General features: G+C 51.3%; 1 protein-coding gene across 1 annotated transcript; it reads left to right on the forward strand.

Moving 5' to 3' along the window:
• The first annotated feature begins 9,651 nt into the window (after nucleotides 1–9,651).
• MESP2 (mesoderm posterior bHLH transcription factor 2) lies at nucleotides 9,652–12,299 on the forward strand. Its single transcript, XM_035303817.3, has 2 exons — nucleotides 9,652–10,839; nucleotides 11,611–12,299. The coding sequence occupies exons 1-2, from the start codon at nucleotides 9,958–9,960 to the stop codon at nucleotides 11,878–11,880; spliced, it is 1,152 nt and encodes a 383-aa protein (XP_035159708.3). The 5' UTR covers nucleotides 9,652–9,957; the 3' UTR covers nucleotides 11,881–12,299.
• The last annotated feature ends 3,659 nt before the right edge of the window (nucleotides 12,300–15,958 follow it).

A 15,958-nucleotide genomic window follows, 5' to 3' on the forward strand; every position in this document is an offset into this window, starting at 1 on the left:
CCAACAAGAGTAGGTGTTCAGGTGGCCTGAGCCTGACCACCTGGTGGTGTCCCTCTGCGCTCTGCCAACCCAGGCCGCCCTGAGCGGTCCCCCGTGCTCCCTTGCCCTGGGACTGCCCAGAGTCCTGAAGCAGCAGCTTCTGTCCTCTGCCTCGTTCTTAGCCTCAGCTCTGAAATGACCTCAGTGGTCATCAGGTCCAACCCACTGTTTTATGGAGCATGGAAGAGGCTGCAGCAGCCATCTGCTCCAGCTCCTGCCTGTGCCTAACATGTCATTATCTGACCTCTTCTTGATTAGCTCCAGCAACAGGCCACTCCCTCCCCTACGAAACAGCACCTCTGACTTTGAAAGTTCTTCAGACTCTCCCTGGCATGTTCCCCTGGGTCTGTGCCTCTGCAGACAACCATCACATCTTCACGTTTTTCTTTTTTGTACTAAATGCCCCCAAGTCCAACAGCTATTTTTCTGGTGACCTGGCTTCAAGCCCTCTCACCAACCTCCCTCCCTGAGCTGGGATTTGTCCCCATCACTCATAAATGGCGCCCCACCCCCCCAAGTTCTCACCACCTACTTTAGGTAGGGCCCATCCTGTCTGGGGAATAAGGAACCAGCACCTCCTTGATTAAAGACCCCTGCCCCTACCCCTGCTTCTTGTGATTTTTTTTTCTTTTTTTGAGACAAGCGTCTTGCTTAGTTGCTCAGGCTGGAATGCAGTGGTGTGATCTCAGCTCACTGCAACCTCCGCCTCTCAGGTTCAAGCGATTCTCCTGCCTCAGCCTCCTGAGCAGCTGGGACTACAAGTGTACACCACCATTCCTGGCTAATTTTTTCGTATTTTCAGTAGAGACAGGGTTTGCCATGTTGGCCAGGCTGGTCTCAAACTCCTGGCCTCAAGTGATCCGCCTGCCTCGGCCTCCTGAAGTGCTGGAATGACAGGTGTGAGCCGCTGCACCTGTCCTGCTTCTTGAAAATTTTGCATGCAGCCTGGATCACATTTACTTTTATGCCCCTGACACCCTGAAAGTAATGACCGCCATGCCTTCCCACATGTGCTGACTTTACAAGATATCTCCTGATGTGAACTTGGAACAGGTACACAGCACCTGCTGGTTCTGTCTGATTAGGCTGGTGGGTTGCTCCAGCCTGCCAGGATCTCTTTAGATACTGGCTGTTTCCTAAGTCACTTCTGGATTTGGGTCTTAGCCCACATTAGATCAGTTCATATCTTCATTCAACAACATGATAGTGCCCAGAAAAAGACTGGGAACAGGCCTGTGGCCCCTCACTAGAGACCTTCCTCCTGGTGGGAGCCCTGGAGCCCTGGAGCCCTGGGCCTCTTGTGATTCACTTAAATGAAATGTCATCCAGCTCACATGGCCCCACTTGCAGGTGAGGAAACCCTGGGAACCTCCCTATTATGTGGACAGGAACCATGTTGGCTGCTCATTGTACCTGTTAAAACAACACTGACCTAAACAAGATGCTGATTTCTTTTTCTTTTTCCTTTTTTTTTTTTTTTTTTAAGACAGCGTCTTACTCTGTCACCCAGGCTGGAGTGTAGTGGCATGATCTTATTTCATTGCAACCTCAACCTCTCGAGCTCAAGCAATCTTCCCGTCTCAGTCTCCTGAGTAGCTGGGACCACAGGCATGTGCCACCATGCCCAGCTTTTTCATTTCTTTGTTTTTGTAGAGACATAGGTCTTCCTGTTTTCCACCAGCTGGTCTTAAACTCTCAGGCTCAAGCGATCCTCCTGCCTCGGCCTCCCAAAGTGCTAGGATTACAGAACAAGCCATGGCACCTGGTTTGTTTTTCTTTCACGTTAAAGAAATTCAGGGGTGGACAGTCCATGGTCAGTGTGGCACGTCCACATCCATATCAATGCCACAGGTTTCTCTCTGCCCTACCATCCTTAGTGTGTGATTTCTGCCTTTGAGATTGCTTCAGAGTCACAATGGATTTGTGGAAACTCCAACCATCATGTTTTCCAGATAAGGGGGCAGAGCCACAGCAGTGTACTTTTCAGTGTTAAAGAGTTCTACCAGAAGCTCCAGCCAGTGACTTCCTTCCACTAACATCTCATTGGCCATGCCATACATAGAAGAAGCTGGGAAATGTAGGGTTTTTTTTTTAGCAGGGTGTATCACTATGTACAACACAAGATTACTAAGAGAAAAAGGGAAGTAAAGGCTGTGTGGGCAACTAGCAGTGTCTGCCACACTCGTGAATCTACATACCTTCTTCTGACCACGTTTCCCTGATCTAGCCACCATTCCTGTCACAGGAAGGAAAAGGTGAACCTGGTACTCCTAGCACACTGAGGCCCAGACTGTAATCACCTTACCCAATAGCACACAGCCACAGGCCCTCTTTTTAACAGGGAAGCCAAACAAAGGGGAGAAATGCTGAGAAGGGGCTACAGAGCAGAATAGGCCTGGCTTGTTTGCTCAGCACCGAGGGCCAGTTCCAGCGCAGAGTAAACACCTGCCCCCATACTCATCCAGAAGTGGCTGCTGAAGGGCCCCAGGGCTGCAGGCAAGTTGGATGGCACCCCTACCAGGGCCCAATAGAAGAGAAAAGCTGGATATGAAGAAGTGGGGAGGGCAGGATACCTTGGTCTGGTGTGGGAGTGGTTCTCAGAAAAGCAAGGAATCACTTACTTCTTCTGGGGCCGAGGCTGAAGATACATTTCCCTCACTCACAATCCAACCTATTCCTTTAATCATTTCCTTCTGCTATTCCTGAATTTGCTGTAAGCCATATGCTAAATGCTATTACATGCATTATCTTAGTTTACCTCTGTTACCCTGGAGATCAGAACACCCACTTATAGATGGGAAAACAGATTAAGTTGCCCAAGTTCTCCCAGCTGGTAAGAAACAAGGCCTGTCAGGCCTGGCGCGGTGGCTCATGCTTGTAATCCCAGCACTTTGGGAGGCCAAGGCGGGCGGATCACAAGGTCAGGAGTTTGAGACCAGCCTGGCCAACATGGTGAAACCCCATCTCTACTAAAAAACTACAAAAATTAGCTGGGCATGGTGGTGCATGCCTGTAATCCCAGCTACTCAGAGGAGTCTGAGGCAGGAGAATTGCTCGAACCTGAGAGGCGGAGGTTGCGGTGAGCCAAGATCGCACCATTGCACTCCAACCTGGGCAACAAGAGCAAAACTCCATCTCAAAAAAAAAAAAAAAGAAAGAAAGAAAGAAACCAAGCCTGTCTTACTCTGCAGCTGACACCTGACCACTAAGCTGCATTGCCTCCTGTGCTAAGTGGAGGCCCAGTGCAGGGATGCACTTGGGTTTCCCTCCTGGAAGGTGAGGATTGCAGACAGAGAGCCCCTGTGCTTCCAGATCCTGGCTGAAGAGCATAGGCAAGAGCCAGGGGCCACAGCAAACAGGCCCAGGGCCCCACCTTCCAGAATTTACACTGTACATCCCACAGTCAGACTAGGGCCTCTGCTCCAGGCTAGCTCAAACTAAGGCAGAAGGAAACCAGGCAATCTCCGAGAGGAAAGGATGTACACAGCACGCGCAGGGCTCTGTGTCTGTGGTGGAATCCCATTACTCACCAAATTCCTCCACAAGAAATCCCTCAGGCTGGCTCTAAGGAGGCTGGGGGAAAATAATTCCAGATATTCAGAAGCTTTCTGGAGATCACAAAGCCATCCACTGATGCATATCTAGCTGTTCATGCACAAGGTGGTACTGCTGGGCCAAAACTAAAAATACAGTAAAGGTGCATCAGTAAGTGGCTGTGCATGCTATGGAATATTATACAACAGTTAAAAGGCATGAGTCACACCTGTAATCCTGGCACTCTGGGAGGCCAAGGCGGACAGATTGCATGAGGTCAGGAGTTCAAGACCAGCTTGGCCAACATGGTGAAACCCTGTCTCTACTAAAAATACAAAAATTAGCTGGGCGTGGTGGCACATGCCTATAGTTCCAGCTACTCAGAAGACTGAGACACAAGAATCACTTGAACCTGGAAGGTGGAGGTTACAGTCTGCTGAGATCATGCCACTGCACTCCAGCCTGGGTGAAACAGAGCAACTGTCTCAAAAAAAAAAAAAGGCTTGAGTCAGAAACACCAATAGAGGCCAGGCATGGTGGCTCACACCTATAATCCCAGCACTATGGGAGGTTGAGGCAAGCAGATCATCTGAGGTCAAGAGTTCAAGACCAGCCTGGCCAACATGGTGAAACCCAGTCTCTACCAAAAATACAAAAAATTAGTGGGGCATGGTGGCAGGCACCTGTAATCCAGCTACTTGGGATGTTGAGGCAGGAGAATTGCTTGAACCTGGGAGGCAGAGGTTTCAGTGAGCTGAGATCACGCCATTGCACTCCAGGCTGAGCAACAAGAGCAAAACACTGTCTCAAAAAAAAAAAAAAAAGAGAAAGAAACAACAAGAGAAATAGCACCTGCTCTATTTGAAATGCAGCACCTAGATCAAGACATATCTTTGAAGGCTTTGAATTTTGTTTACAAACGTTGAATGCACGCATGTAAGTTCCCTGACAGACAGTATGTCAAGAGCTTTATGGTGTTGTGTGGCCTTGGACCAATAAATGATGTACTAAACTACATGTGCCTTTATTTCAACACAAAAAGTCCAGGCATGAATGTTTTACAAGTTGTCCCTTATTTCCCCTTAAGAAATAGTTTTTGTTTTTGTTTTCTTAATTTTGGTTTAAACTCTTAAGCCATGAAAGGTTCCATAACTAACCACTTCTTTCCAAAGAAAGCCTGTTTGTAATCTCTCCCACCTTCTTTTCATGTTGTGGACCAATTAAAACTTTCTCTTCTTTACTCCTAGCAGCTAGAATAAACAATAGTTGCTTACCCAGTGATATGCAGTGCCAAGTGTTACTCCAGCATAATGTTAGAGCAGTGACTTAGGCATATTTTCTCCAATATATTTCCAAATCATTCTGAGGAGAAAAAGTGAGATAATTTCATCAGTGAAGGTTTATCTGTACCTCCTGCCATTTTACCTTTTTTCCAAAGTTAAAATTATTTACATGGGCTGTGCACAGTGACTCACACCTGTAATCCCAGCACTGTGGGAGGACGAGGCAGGTGGACTGCTTGAGCCCAGGAGTTTGAGACCTGCGTAGGCAACATGGTGAAACTCTGTCTCTACAACTAACACAAAATTTAGCCAGCGTGATGGTGCAGGCCTGCAGTCCCAGCTACTCCAGAGGCTAAGATAGGAGATTACCTGAGCCTCGGGGATGGAGGCTGCAGTAAGCCGTGACTGCCCCACTTCACTCCAGCCTGGGTGACAGAGTAAAAACTCGGCTTAAAAAAAAAAAAAAATGGCCCAGCATGGTGCCTCATGCCTGTAATCCCAGCACTTTGGGAGGCCAAGGTGGGAGGGTCACCTGAGGTTAGGAGTTTGAGACCACCCTGGCCAACATGGCGAAACCCCGTTTCTACTAAAAATACAAAAAATTAGCCAGGCATGGTGGCGGACACTGTAAACCCAGCTACTCCAGAGGCTGAGGCAGGAGATTCACTAGAACCCTGGAGGCAGAGGATGCAGTGAACCAAGATCATGCCACTGCACTCCAGCCTGGGTGACAAGAGTGCAACTCCGTCTCGAAAGACAAAAAAAATTAAATGAATAAACATTTAAATCAACTATAACCAAGGTTTTGTTCTGCACATAATCTATAGTTTCAATCTATATTCACAAGCAGTTTTTTTTTTTTTTGAGACAGGGTGTTGCTGTGGCCAGGCTGGAGCACAGTGGTGTGATCATAGCTCACTGCAACCTCAAACTCCTGTTTATATCCCCTGAATACTTCTGCCTCAGCCTCCCAAGTAGCTGGGACTACAGGTGCACACCACCATGCCTGGCTTATTTATTTATTTACATACCAGGTCTGACTATGTTGCCCAGGCTGGTCTTGAACTCCTGGGCTCAAGCAATCCTCCCACATCAGCCTTCCAAAGTGCTGAGATTATCAGCACCAAAAATTTGATCCATTATTTTTCTAAAGGGTGAGTCAGCAAAATATGTCCTGACATGGAATGCTCTGAATGAAACAAACGTGCTGCTGAATGAAACATGAAAGAAAAAGAAGAAAAACAAATTACAAGCTGACACTTACACATACAATGTACATGATATAACCTGAGGGGTACCATGTGTTTGCCAAGGATACACGTTTCTGTTAACCCACTGGCCAGGTCTGGAACTACACACACAACCTAACAACAGCTATTACCTTTTGGGGGTTTACCGGGTTGGTTAAACAGATTCCAACTTTATCTGTAATGTTTCCTTTCCTCGAATTTAAATGTAGTGGTCACAGAGTTTAATTAAAAGTTAATTTTTGAAAACAGCCACGCCCTCTCTCAAAAAAAAAACAAAAACAAAAGATTAGCCCGTGATAGTGGTATGCATAGTTCCAGCTACTTGAGAGGCTGAGACAGGAGGTAACGTCAACACAGTTTTAGGTTACAGTGAGCTATGATCTGCACTCCAGCCTAGGCAACAGAGACCCTGTCTCTAAAATTAAAAGAAAAAAAGACCAGGATCACACCTGTAATGCTATCACTTTAGGAGGCTGAGGCAGGCAGATCATCTGAGGCCAGGAGTTTGAGACCAGCCTGACCAACATGGCAAAACCCCATCTCTATTAAAAATACAAAAGTTAGCCAGGCAGGGTGGTGTGCACCTGTGGTCCCAACTACTCAGGTGGCTGAAGCAGGAGGATTCCTGGAGCCTGGGAGGCAGAGGTTGCAGTGAGCTGACATTGTGCCACAACCTGGGTGACAGACCCTGTCTCAAAACTAAGATAAATAATAAATTAACATAAAATCAGCCACAAAAATATAACAAGGCAGCCGGGCCTGGTGGCTCATGCATGTAATCCCAGCACTCTGGGAGGCCAAGGAGGGCAGATCACTTGAGCCCAGGAGTTCAAGAGCAGCCTGGGTAAAATCCATCTCTACAAAAAAATTACTAATTATAATTGAATAATTACAAGGCCATTTGCTACTTCAGGCTGCTGCAGGTTCATCTCATCTTGAACACCACTGTCCTGTTGATCTTTAGTTATTGGCTACTGATTTTTTTTTTTTTCCAGACGGAGTCTGGCTCTGTTGCGGCTGGAACACAGTTGTGCAGTCTCGACTCCCAAGTAGCTAGGGCTACAGGTGCGTGCCAAACACCCGGCTAATTTTTTTATTTTTAGTAGAGACAGGATTTCACCATGTTGGCCAGGATGGTCTTGATCTCTTGACCTTGTGATCCACCCGCCTCAGCCTCCCAAAGTGCTGGGAGGCCTGAGCCACCACGCCCCGCCCCTACTGATTTTTAAAATCAGAGTGGAATGCTCAAAAGTCTCTATGGCTCCCCACTGCTTTGGGAATAAAACCAACACCTGGGCCCCAGACCAGGTGTGCTCTGGCCTTCCACATCACCACTCCAGTGCCCTGCTCCTGAAGCATCTTGGAAGGTCCCGAGGCCAGGTCTTTGCTTAAGTAGTTCCCATCCAGAATGCACTACACCTGCCTCTCTCCCTACTCAAATCCTATGCATGGTTCAAGGTCCAGCTGTAACCTCTCCATCTCTGTGGCCAGAGCCCTAAGGTCCCTGGTCTTCTTTTGGCTCTAAGCCTCAGGACTCAGCCCTTTCCCCAACATCACACAGGACACTGACAATCTCCTTTAAACTGTAATTGTTGCTAAGACCATTTACTTTATACATTTTACTATCTCAACTATCCCTCACAATAATGTGGATATTATCCTTATTATTCCTGTTTTACTGAGCAGAAGCTCAAGCTCAAACAGGTTAAGGGCCCTGCCTATGGGCACACAGCTACTGTTAGACAATGCCCTGTTCACTTTTCTTTCTCACAAGACTGAAATCTCATGAGAGCAGAGACCACGACTAGCTCATTCACCCTGTGTGCCCGACATTTGCTGGTTGCTAAATAAATATGAACTCAGCTGGGCGCAGTGGCTCATGCCTGTAATCCCAGCACTTTGGAAGGCCGAGGCAGGTGGATCACTGGAGGTCAAGAGTTCGAGACCAGCCTGGCCAACGTGGCTAAAACTTGTCTCTATCAAAAATACAAAAATTAGCTGGATGCGATGGTTCACACCGGTAGTCCCAGCTACTCAGGAGGCTGAGGCAGGAGAATTGCTTGAACCTGAGAGGCGGAGGTTCCAGTGAGCTGAGATGGTGACAAAGCAAGTCTGTTTCAAAAAATAAATAAAGAAATAAATAAGAATTTAAATGAATAATGCCCATTATTGCCTTGAAATATAAGTACTTTTGGGGACTCCATGTTTGGATCCCCTTCCACGAACACTCCCTTCGTGGAAACCTGTATTCCCCTCCTAAACTCCATCTCTCTCTATTCCTTCCCACTCAGTGTGGAAGCTACTTTCCTCTCCTGCATTCCATCTTTCTGGATTCTCTCACTCAGTGTGAGAGTTAGCTGTTTCTTTCTCTCTCCTCCTGTTTCTCTCTCTCTAAAAAAAAGAAAGAAATATAAGTTCTCTTTTTTTTTTTTTTTTTGGAGATAAGAGTCTCTCTGTCACCCAGGCTGGAGTGCAGTGGCACAACCTCGGCTCACTGCAACCTCCACCTCCCAGGTTCAAGCGATTCTCCTGCCTCAGCCTCCTGAGTAGCTGGAATTACAGGCACCTGCCACGCGATACCCGGCTGTTTTTTGTCTTTTTAGTAGAGATGAGGTTTCACCACGTTGGCCCGGCTGGTCTCGAACTCCTGACCTCGCGATCTGCCCGCCTCAGCCTCCCGAAGTGCTGGGATTACAGGCATGAGCCACCGTGCCCGGCCAGTACCTTCTTTATAAAATGACCATGGCAAACCTTCAGCTCTCTTGCCAGGCCTTAAGTCCTTTACAAGGATTGTTGTACTTAGTCTGGCAGCCATCCTAGGCATAGGTATCTTGTATCACTATTGGTACCGATGACGCAATCGGAGGCTCAGAGGAGCTAAATAACCAAGGTCACAGCCAATAAAGAGGCCGCCTTGGGGGCCCACCTTTGCCGACTGTCATCACCTACAGTCCCCAACTCCTCTTCCGCCGGCTGCTCTATTCCATTTCTCAAGAGTAGAAACAGGCCGGTCGAGGTGGCTCACTCCTGTAATCCCAGCACTTTGGGAGGCCGAGGCAGGGGGATCACGAGGTCAAGAGATCGAGACCAACCTGGTCAACATGGTGAAACCCCGTCTCTACAAAAAATTAGCTGGGCATGGTAGTGTGTGCCTGTAATCCCAGCTACTCAGGAGGCTGAGGCAGGAGAATTGTCTGAACCCGGGAGGCGGAGGTTGCGGTGAGCCGAGATGGCGCCATTGCACTCCAGCCTGGGTAACAAGAGGGAAACTCCGTCTCAAAAAAAAAAAAAAAAAGAGTAGAAACAGACCATGCACAGTAACAGCAGAAACTGTGGGTTCTGGGGACCCCAGAAGGGTTCCCCTGCACTTCTGTCTCAGCCATTATGAGGAGGGCCCTCCAGGCTCATCCTGGTGACTTCTCTAATACAACAGTAGGCACCGAGGCGTTGGCATTCCTGGGCACAGACCTCCGGGACGCTGGTGAGGGGCCCCCACAGACCATGGCACTGCCCGCCACTGTGGGCTCCCGGGCACTCACCCTGCGCAGTGGACGGGGCGGGGGCGTGGTGGGAGCGTGGTGAGAAGCTTAGCAGCTCCATCCAGATGCGAATTGTCCTTCCCATACTTCCCGGGCTGCCGGGGCCTCCATTAGAGCCCCCGAGGAGTGAGAATCCACACCTCCGCAAATGGGCCCGTTTTCCCAGGGCCCCCCTGCCCAGACCTTCCCTAGGCTCTGTGGGTTTTGACACCTCTCTGTAACCTGGTGGGGGGCCACCTCGCACCTTTGCTCAAGATAAAAGCTCAGGCCTGGAGGTGGGCGGCCCAGCCTCCCAGAGCCCGTGGCCCCGCCATGGCCCAGACGCCTCCTCCGCAGAGCCTCCTCAGCCGCGACCACTGGATCTTCGCCCAGGGCTGGGGCTGGGCCGGCCACTCAGACTCCACGTCCCCAGCCTCCTCCTCGGATTCGTCGGGTTCGTGCCCCTGCGACGGCGCCCGTGGCCTCCCGCAGCCCGCGGTACTAGACCGCGGCTCCGAAGCCGCAGAGGCTGCCCCGACGACGCCCCGACGAGCGCGCTCGGGGCCGGCGGGCGGACAGCGGCAGAGCGCTAGCGAGCGGGAGAAACTGCGCATGCGCACGCTGGCCCGCGCCCTGCAAGAGCTGCGCCGTTTCCTGCCGCCGTCCGTGGTGCCCGCCGGCCAGAGTCTGACCAAGATCGAGACGCTGCGCCTGGCCATCCGCTACATCGGTCACTTGTCGGCCGTGCTGGGCCTCAGCGAGGAGAGTCTGCAGCGCCGGCGCCTGCAGCGCGGGGAAGCGGGGTCCTCTCGGGGTTGCCCGCTGTGCCCAGACGGCGGCCCCGCGCAAGCGCAGACGCAGACGCAGAGGGAGGGGTTGGAGCTGGGGCTGGGGCTGGGGCAGGGGCAGGGGCAGGGGCGCGGGCGGGTCGTCCGCTCCTGGGCGTCCTGGGGGTCCTCGCCCGCCTGCCCCGGAGCCCGAGCGGCGCCCGAACGCCTGGGGAGCGGGGTCCACGACGCGGATCCCTGGGCGACACCCCCTTACTGCCCCAAGATACAGTCGCCCCCGTATTCGTCCCAAGGGACAACCTCCGACGCTTCTCTTTGGACGCCACCCCAAAGCTGTCCCTGGACTCAGCCGTCCCCAGAGCCCCGGAACCCGCCAGCGCCCTGGACAACGCCCCCAGCAACCCTCGAGCTGGCCACAGTGTACCAGGTATGTGTGTGGACCTCGCTGTGCTCCCCAGCCTCCAGGCTGCAGAGAATCTCATTCTTTTTAGATCCCAGCTTTACCCCGTGATTATCTAACGGAGGGAGAATGGAAGGAACCCCGCCCCCCACCCGGCTCCTTGGGAGAAGAGGTGGGACCCTGGGAAGTTCAGGCCACACCACTGTCACCACAAGTAGTCTTCACAGCTATGGGAAAAAGGGGAATCCGGAAGGATGGGCATGCTGACAGGAAAATCGCCTCAAGTGCTATTAAGGGTGCAGTGGAGGAAGGAAGCCCCGGGTAAGGGCAGCACTTCCTGAGTAGATGGGCCTAGAGCTGGTGATTTCAGTTTTCCTCAAGCTCCATTCATTCATAAGGCTCATGCATGACACATGGTCCATAAAAATCAAACTAACCAAAATTTGTTGAACACTTTCTACGAGCCTGTCATCATTCTTGAATAATACATACCTTACATGTATTATTCAGCCCCAGTAATGACCTTAGGAAGCAAGTATTATCATCGGCATCCCTATTTTACAGGTGAGAAAACACTAAAAAAGGTTACCTGCGTTCTCATTGCTATTAAGTCTCAGAGCTGGGACTTCAGCCTTAGCAGAGCATCTCCCCAGCCAGTGCTCTTAACCACTTGGCTTTGCTACATCCACGGCAGGGCTGTCCAGGCGCTTCCAGCCACACCGTGGCAAGCAGCCGGGTTCAAGGTCTCTGGACATCAGGGACTGGCCACCTAACCAACTGCTCTTGTCCCTCTTGCAGGGTCTCTCTGTGTCTCCAGAGTCCTGTCTGTCCCTGGGAACTCCATCTCTCCTGCCCCACCCATCCTGCCAGAGACTGCAGCCTCAGACCCCCTGGGGGTGCTGGAGCCACAGTACAGAGGTGCTGCCCACCTCAGAGGACCAGGGACAGGGTGCCGCCTTCCAGCTCAGTGAAGCAAGCCCTCCCCAGAGCTCAGCCCTGCGGTTCAGTGGCTGCCCTGAACTTTGGCAAGAAGATCTGGAGGGGGCCCGCGTCAGCATCTTCTACTAAACGGCCTCAGCTTCCCTCTTTCCATCCAGGAATCAGGGCTGTAGTGTGGCTCCCTCCTCGTTTCCTACTTCAGTGGCTTTTCATGCTTTCCTTTAGCCAAGCCTCCCTTTTTTCAAGTGATGTCTTTCAGGGAAGCAGTGTTTGAAATAGATAGTGGGCATCTTCCCTGGATGGAGTCAGGGTGGGGGCAGTGTCTTCCATGGCTAGACACTCCCAGAATGCCTGGTACTCTGCAGAGCACAGGCTGAGCTGCGCTAAAAAGGGGTCTCCTTTACCCCGAAGGCAGCCAGGCTGGGACAGGTGGGAGAATGGGTGTGGGAGGCATGACCCATGCTCTGCTTCTTGGTGATGGTTGGCCTGAGCCCTATATGCTGTGATTTTTTTGTACTTAAAAAGAAAAAACACACATACAACAGAAATTTGGTTTGGTCTGTTTTTTGTCCATCAGGCAAGTCGCTCTCTCTGAGCTTCAGATTTTGCAGTTCCTAAAGGAGGAACTAGCTTGGGTGGTCGCTGAGGTACCTTCCTCCTCTAACCTTCTAGAAGTGCTGTGGTTCCTCCATCCTTAGGGTCCTGCTGGCCCTAGCGGCAGCTGGAAGGATGAGAAAGTCCAGGCAAGCTTAGAGCAGAGACAGCGTCGGGGCCCAAGTTGAGCATTCCACTCAGCAGTTACTTGCCGTGTAACCAAGTGAGACCAACAGGCAAGCTTTGAAACCTCCCTGAGCTTCAGTTCCTTCAACTGTGGAGACAATATAGACCCTACCTCTCAGGGTTTTAATACTTGGCACGTAGTAAGTGCTCGATAAAATGAGTACTGAGACTAGGCACAGAGGCTCACGCCTGTAATCCCAGCACTTTGGGAGGCCAAGGTGGGTGGATCCCTTGAGGTCAGGAGTTTAAGACCAGCCAGGGCAATATGGTGAAATCCTGTCTCTACTAAATATACAAAAAATTAGCCTGGCGTGGTGGCGAGAACCTGTAATCCCAGCTACTCAAGAGGCTGAGGCAGAAGAATTGCTTGAGCCTAGGAGGTGGAGGTTACAGTGAGCCAAGATCATGTCACTGCAAACCGGAGTGACAGAGCAAGACACTGTCTCACACACACAAAAAAAGGAAAAATCCAATACAAGATTGCCTCAGCCATGCTGATACCTGTCTCGAAAGGCTGGGTAAAGGAACCCCCAGGGCTGATGCTTGCAGAGGCTCAGCACCTTCCATTGCTGCTGGGTCTGAGTGCTGAGGGGTCATCTCTCTGGCAGACAAGAGCGCTGGGCAGGGAATCACCCACCAGCGTTCTAGCTGGTTCCTGCTCTTGGACCTTGCCCATGGCTCTGCAGGCATTCCTCTGGCTCCATGTACCCTCACTGCATCCCAGGGTCAGCCACAGAGCCTGGTGAGGGCCAACATCATACACTGCCATGGCAGTGGCACCACCAGAGGCGTTCAAACCAGAGCGACTCCATCTTGAATAAGGGCTGGGTAAACTGAGGCTGCGACCTGCTGGGCTGCATTCCCAAGGGGTTAGGCATTCTTAGTCACAGGATGAAATAGAAGGTTGGCACAAGACGTAGGTCACAAAGACATTGCTGATAAAACGGGATGCAATAAAAGAAGCTGGCCAAAACCCAGATGGTGACAAAATGACCTCAGGTCCTTCTCACTGTTCATTATGCGTGGATTATAGTACATCCGCTGCTAAAAGACACTGCCACTAGTGCATAACAGTTCACAAATGCCATGACAGCATCCGGAAGTTACCCTATATGGCCTAAAAAGGGGAGAAACCCTCAGTTCTGGGAAATCCCCCTTCTTTCTCAAAAGACTCATGAATAGGCTGGGCATGGGTGGCTGACACCTGTAATCCCAGCACTTTGGGAGGCCGAGGCAGGTGGATCACGAGGTCAGGAGATCAATACCATCCTGGTCAACATGGTGAAACCCTGTCTCTACTAAAAATACAAAAATTAGTCAGGTGAGGTGGCACACACCTGTAGTCCCAGCTACTTGGGAGGCTGAAGCAGAAGAATCCCTTGAACCCAGGAGGCAGAGGTTGCAGTGAGCCGAGATCTTGCCACTGCACTCCAGCCTGGCGACAGAGTGAGACTCTGTCTCAAAACAAAAACAATAATTCACCCATTGTTCAGCATGAAATCAGGAAGTAACTGTAAACGGACTCAGGTGAGCAGCCCAGGCCGCCGCTCTGCCTGCGGAGTCACCGTTGTTCTTTTCCTGTCTTAATAAACTTGTTTTCAGTTTAAGGACTGGCCCCAAATTCTTTTCTTTTTTTTTTGAGATGGAGTCTCGCTCTGTCACCCAGGCTGGAGTGCAGCAGTGAGATCTCAGCTCACTGCAACCTCCGCCTCCCAGGTTCAAGCAATTCTCTGCCTCAGTCTCCCAAATAGTTGGGATTACAGGCACCTGCCATCACACCCAGCTAAATTCTGTATTTTTAGTAGAGATGGGGTTTCACCACCTTGGCCAGGCTGAGTCTTGAACTCCTGGCTTCGTGATCCACCTGCCTTGGACTTCCAAAGTGCTGGGGGTTACAGGTGTCAGCCACTGTGCCCAGCGCCCCTAATTCTTTCTGGTATGAGGTCCAAGATCTCTCTCTTGGGGTCTGGATCGAGACCCCTTTCCAGTAACGGCACAAGCATGGCAGTATAGACCTCACAGACCCCACCCCAGCTCCAGATGGAGACCCGCTGCCACTTCTGTGCAGGCAGTAAACCAGACAGCTGATTCCAGTTCAGTTCTCCTGAGATGTGACTTACTCTCCTTACCCTGCACTTTCCTTATCTGTAAAGCTGAGATAAAGCTGTTCCTTATCTCACGGTACCATTGAGAACTAAATTAAATAATTGCATAAACGCTTCTCCCTGGCAGGCCAGCTCTCTCATCCAGGGAGCCTGGAGCCCATTAGGAACTCTGGATGGTAAGGCTGGCCCCTCCCACAGATGGTCCGCAGAAGGTCAAGTGCCAGCCACGGCCGCTGGGCACTGGCGACAGGAAGGGCTGGCCCAAAGGAGCTGGTGGAGCTTAATCTGGGAAGGCCCAGGGAGCCTCCCAGCCGGTGGAGGGACAGCGCCCCATCACCGGGGGCTGGCTTCCCGGCTTAGCCCGCCCTACTCTTTGATGTGCAGATGGTGGGGGATGGAGGCTTCCTGGCCCCAGGCCTGCCTGTTTCTCACAAGGGGGAAGAGGCTGGTGGTGCTAGAGCCAGGAGACAGGGCCAAGGGTGATAATAAGACCCAGCTCCCCTTCCATGTCGGGCCACGTGCTAAATCCATGTATCTCCTTCAGTCTACAAGCCAACCCAACAGCTCTCACACTGCCTCGAAGTGCAGATGAGACCGAGGCTGGGGTATGTGGGTCCTCTGTCTAAGAAACTGACACCAGGCCTACTGGATTCCAGGATTCCAGCCTGCGGAGCTGGCCTAGGTGTCCTTTGGAGGTGATTCCCAGCTACCCGTCCGGCTGTTCTCACCTTCTGTCCCTCCCCTCAGCCTTGGATGTTCCACTGGGCGTTGTGGGGCAGAGGCTGAAGGGAGCCTGCCACAGTCTGCCTCCATTTGTCAAGAAATGCCCACTGGGGCCAATGTGTGCATGGAGCTGCTTGGGTCCCAGGCCTTCTCAGAGTTGGCTCTGACCGCCTTCTGCCCCAGGCGATGTGGAGGGCACAGACCCTCCTTTATGAAACTGGCAAAGCTGTCCCCACCCCCCATGGCTTCCGTGCTCCTCAGCCCAGCCCCTCCCTGTGTGCTAAACAACCCTGTGGTGGCTCACACCTGTAATCCCAGCACTTTGGGAGGCCACGTGGATCACGAGGTCAGGAATTCGAGACCAGCCTGACAAACATGGGGAAACCCCGTCTCTACTAAAAATACAAAAATTAGCTGGCATGGTCGCGTGCGCCTGTAATCCCAGCTACTCAGGAGGCTGAAGCAGGAAAACTACTTGAACCCAGGAGGCGGAGGCTGCAATGAGCCGAGATTGAGCCACTGCACTCCAGCCTGGGTGACAGAGTGAGATTCCGTCTCAAAAAAAAAAAGACATGACAACAACCCTTTTACGCATTGGT

The sequence above is a fragment of the Callithrix jacchus genome, chromosome 6 (genome assembly GCF_049354715.1).
Source record: "Callithrix jacchus isolate 240 chromosome 6, calJac240_pri, whole genome shotgun sequence".
In the NCBI taxonomy this organism is placed as follows: Eukaryota; Metazoa; Chordata; class Mammalia; order Primates; family Cebidae; genus Callithrix; species Callithrix jacchus.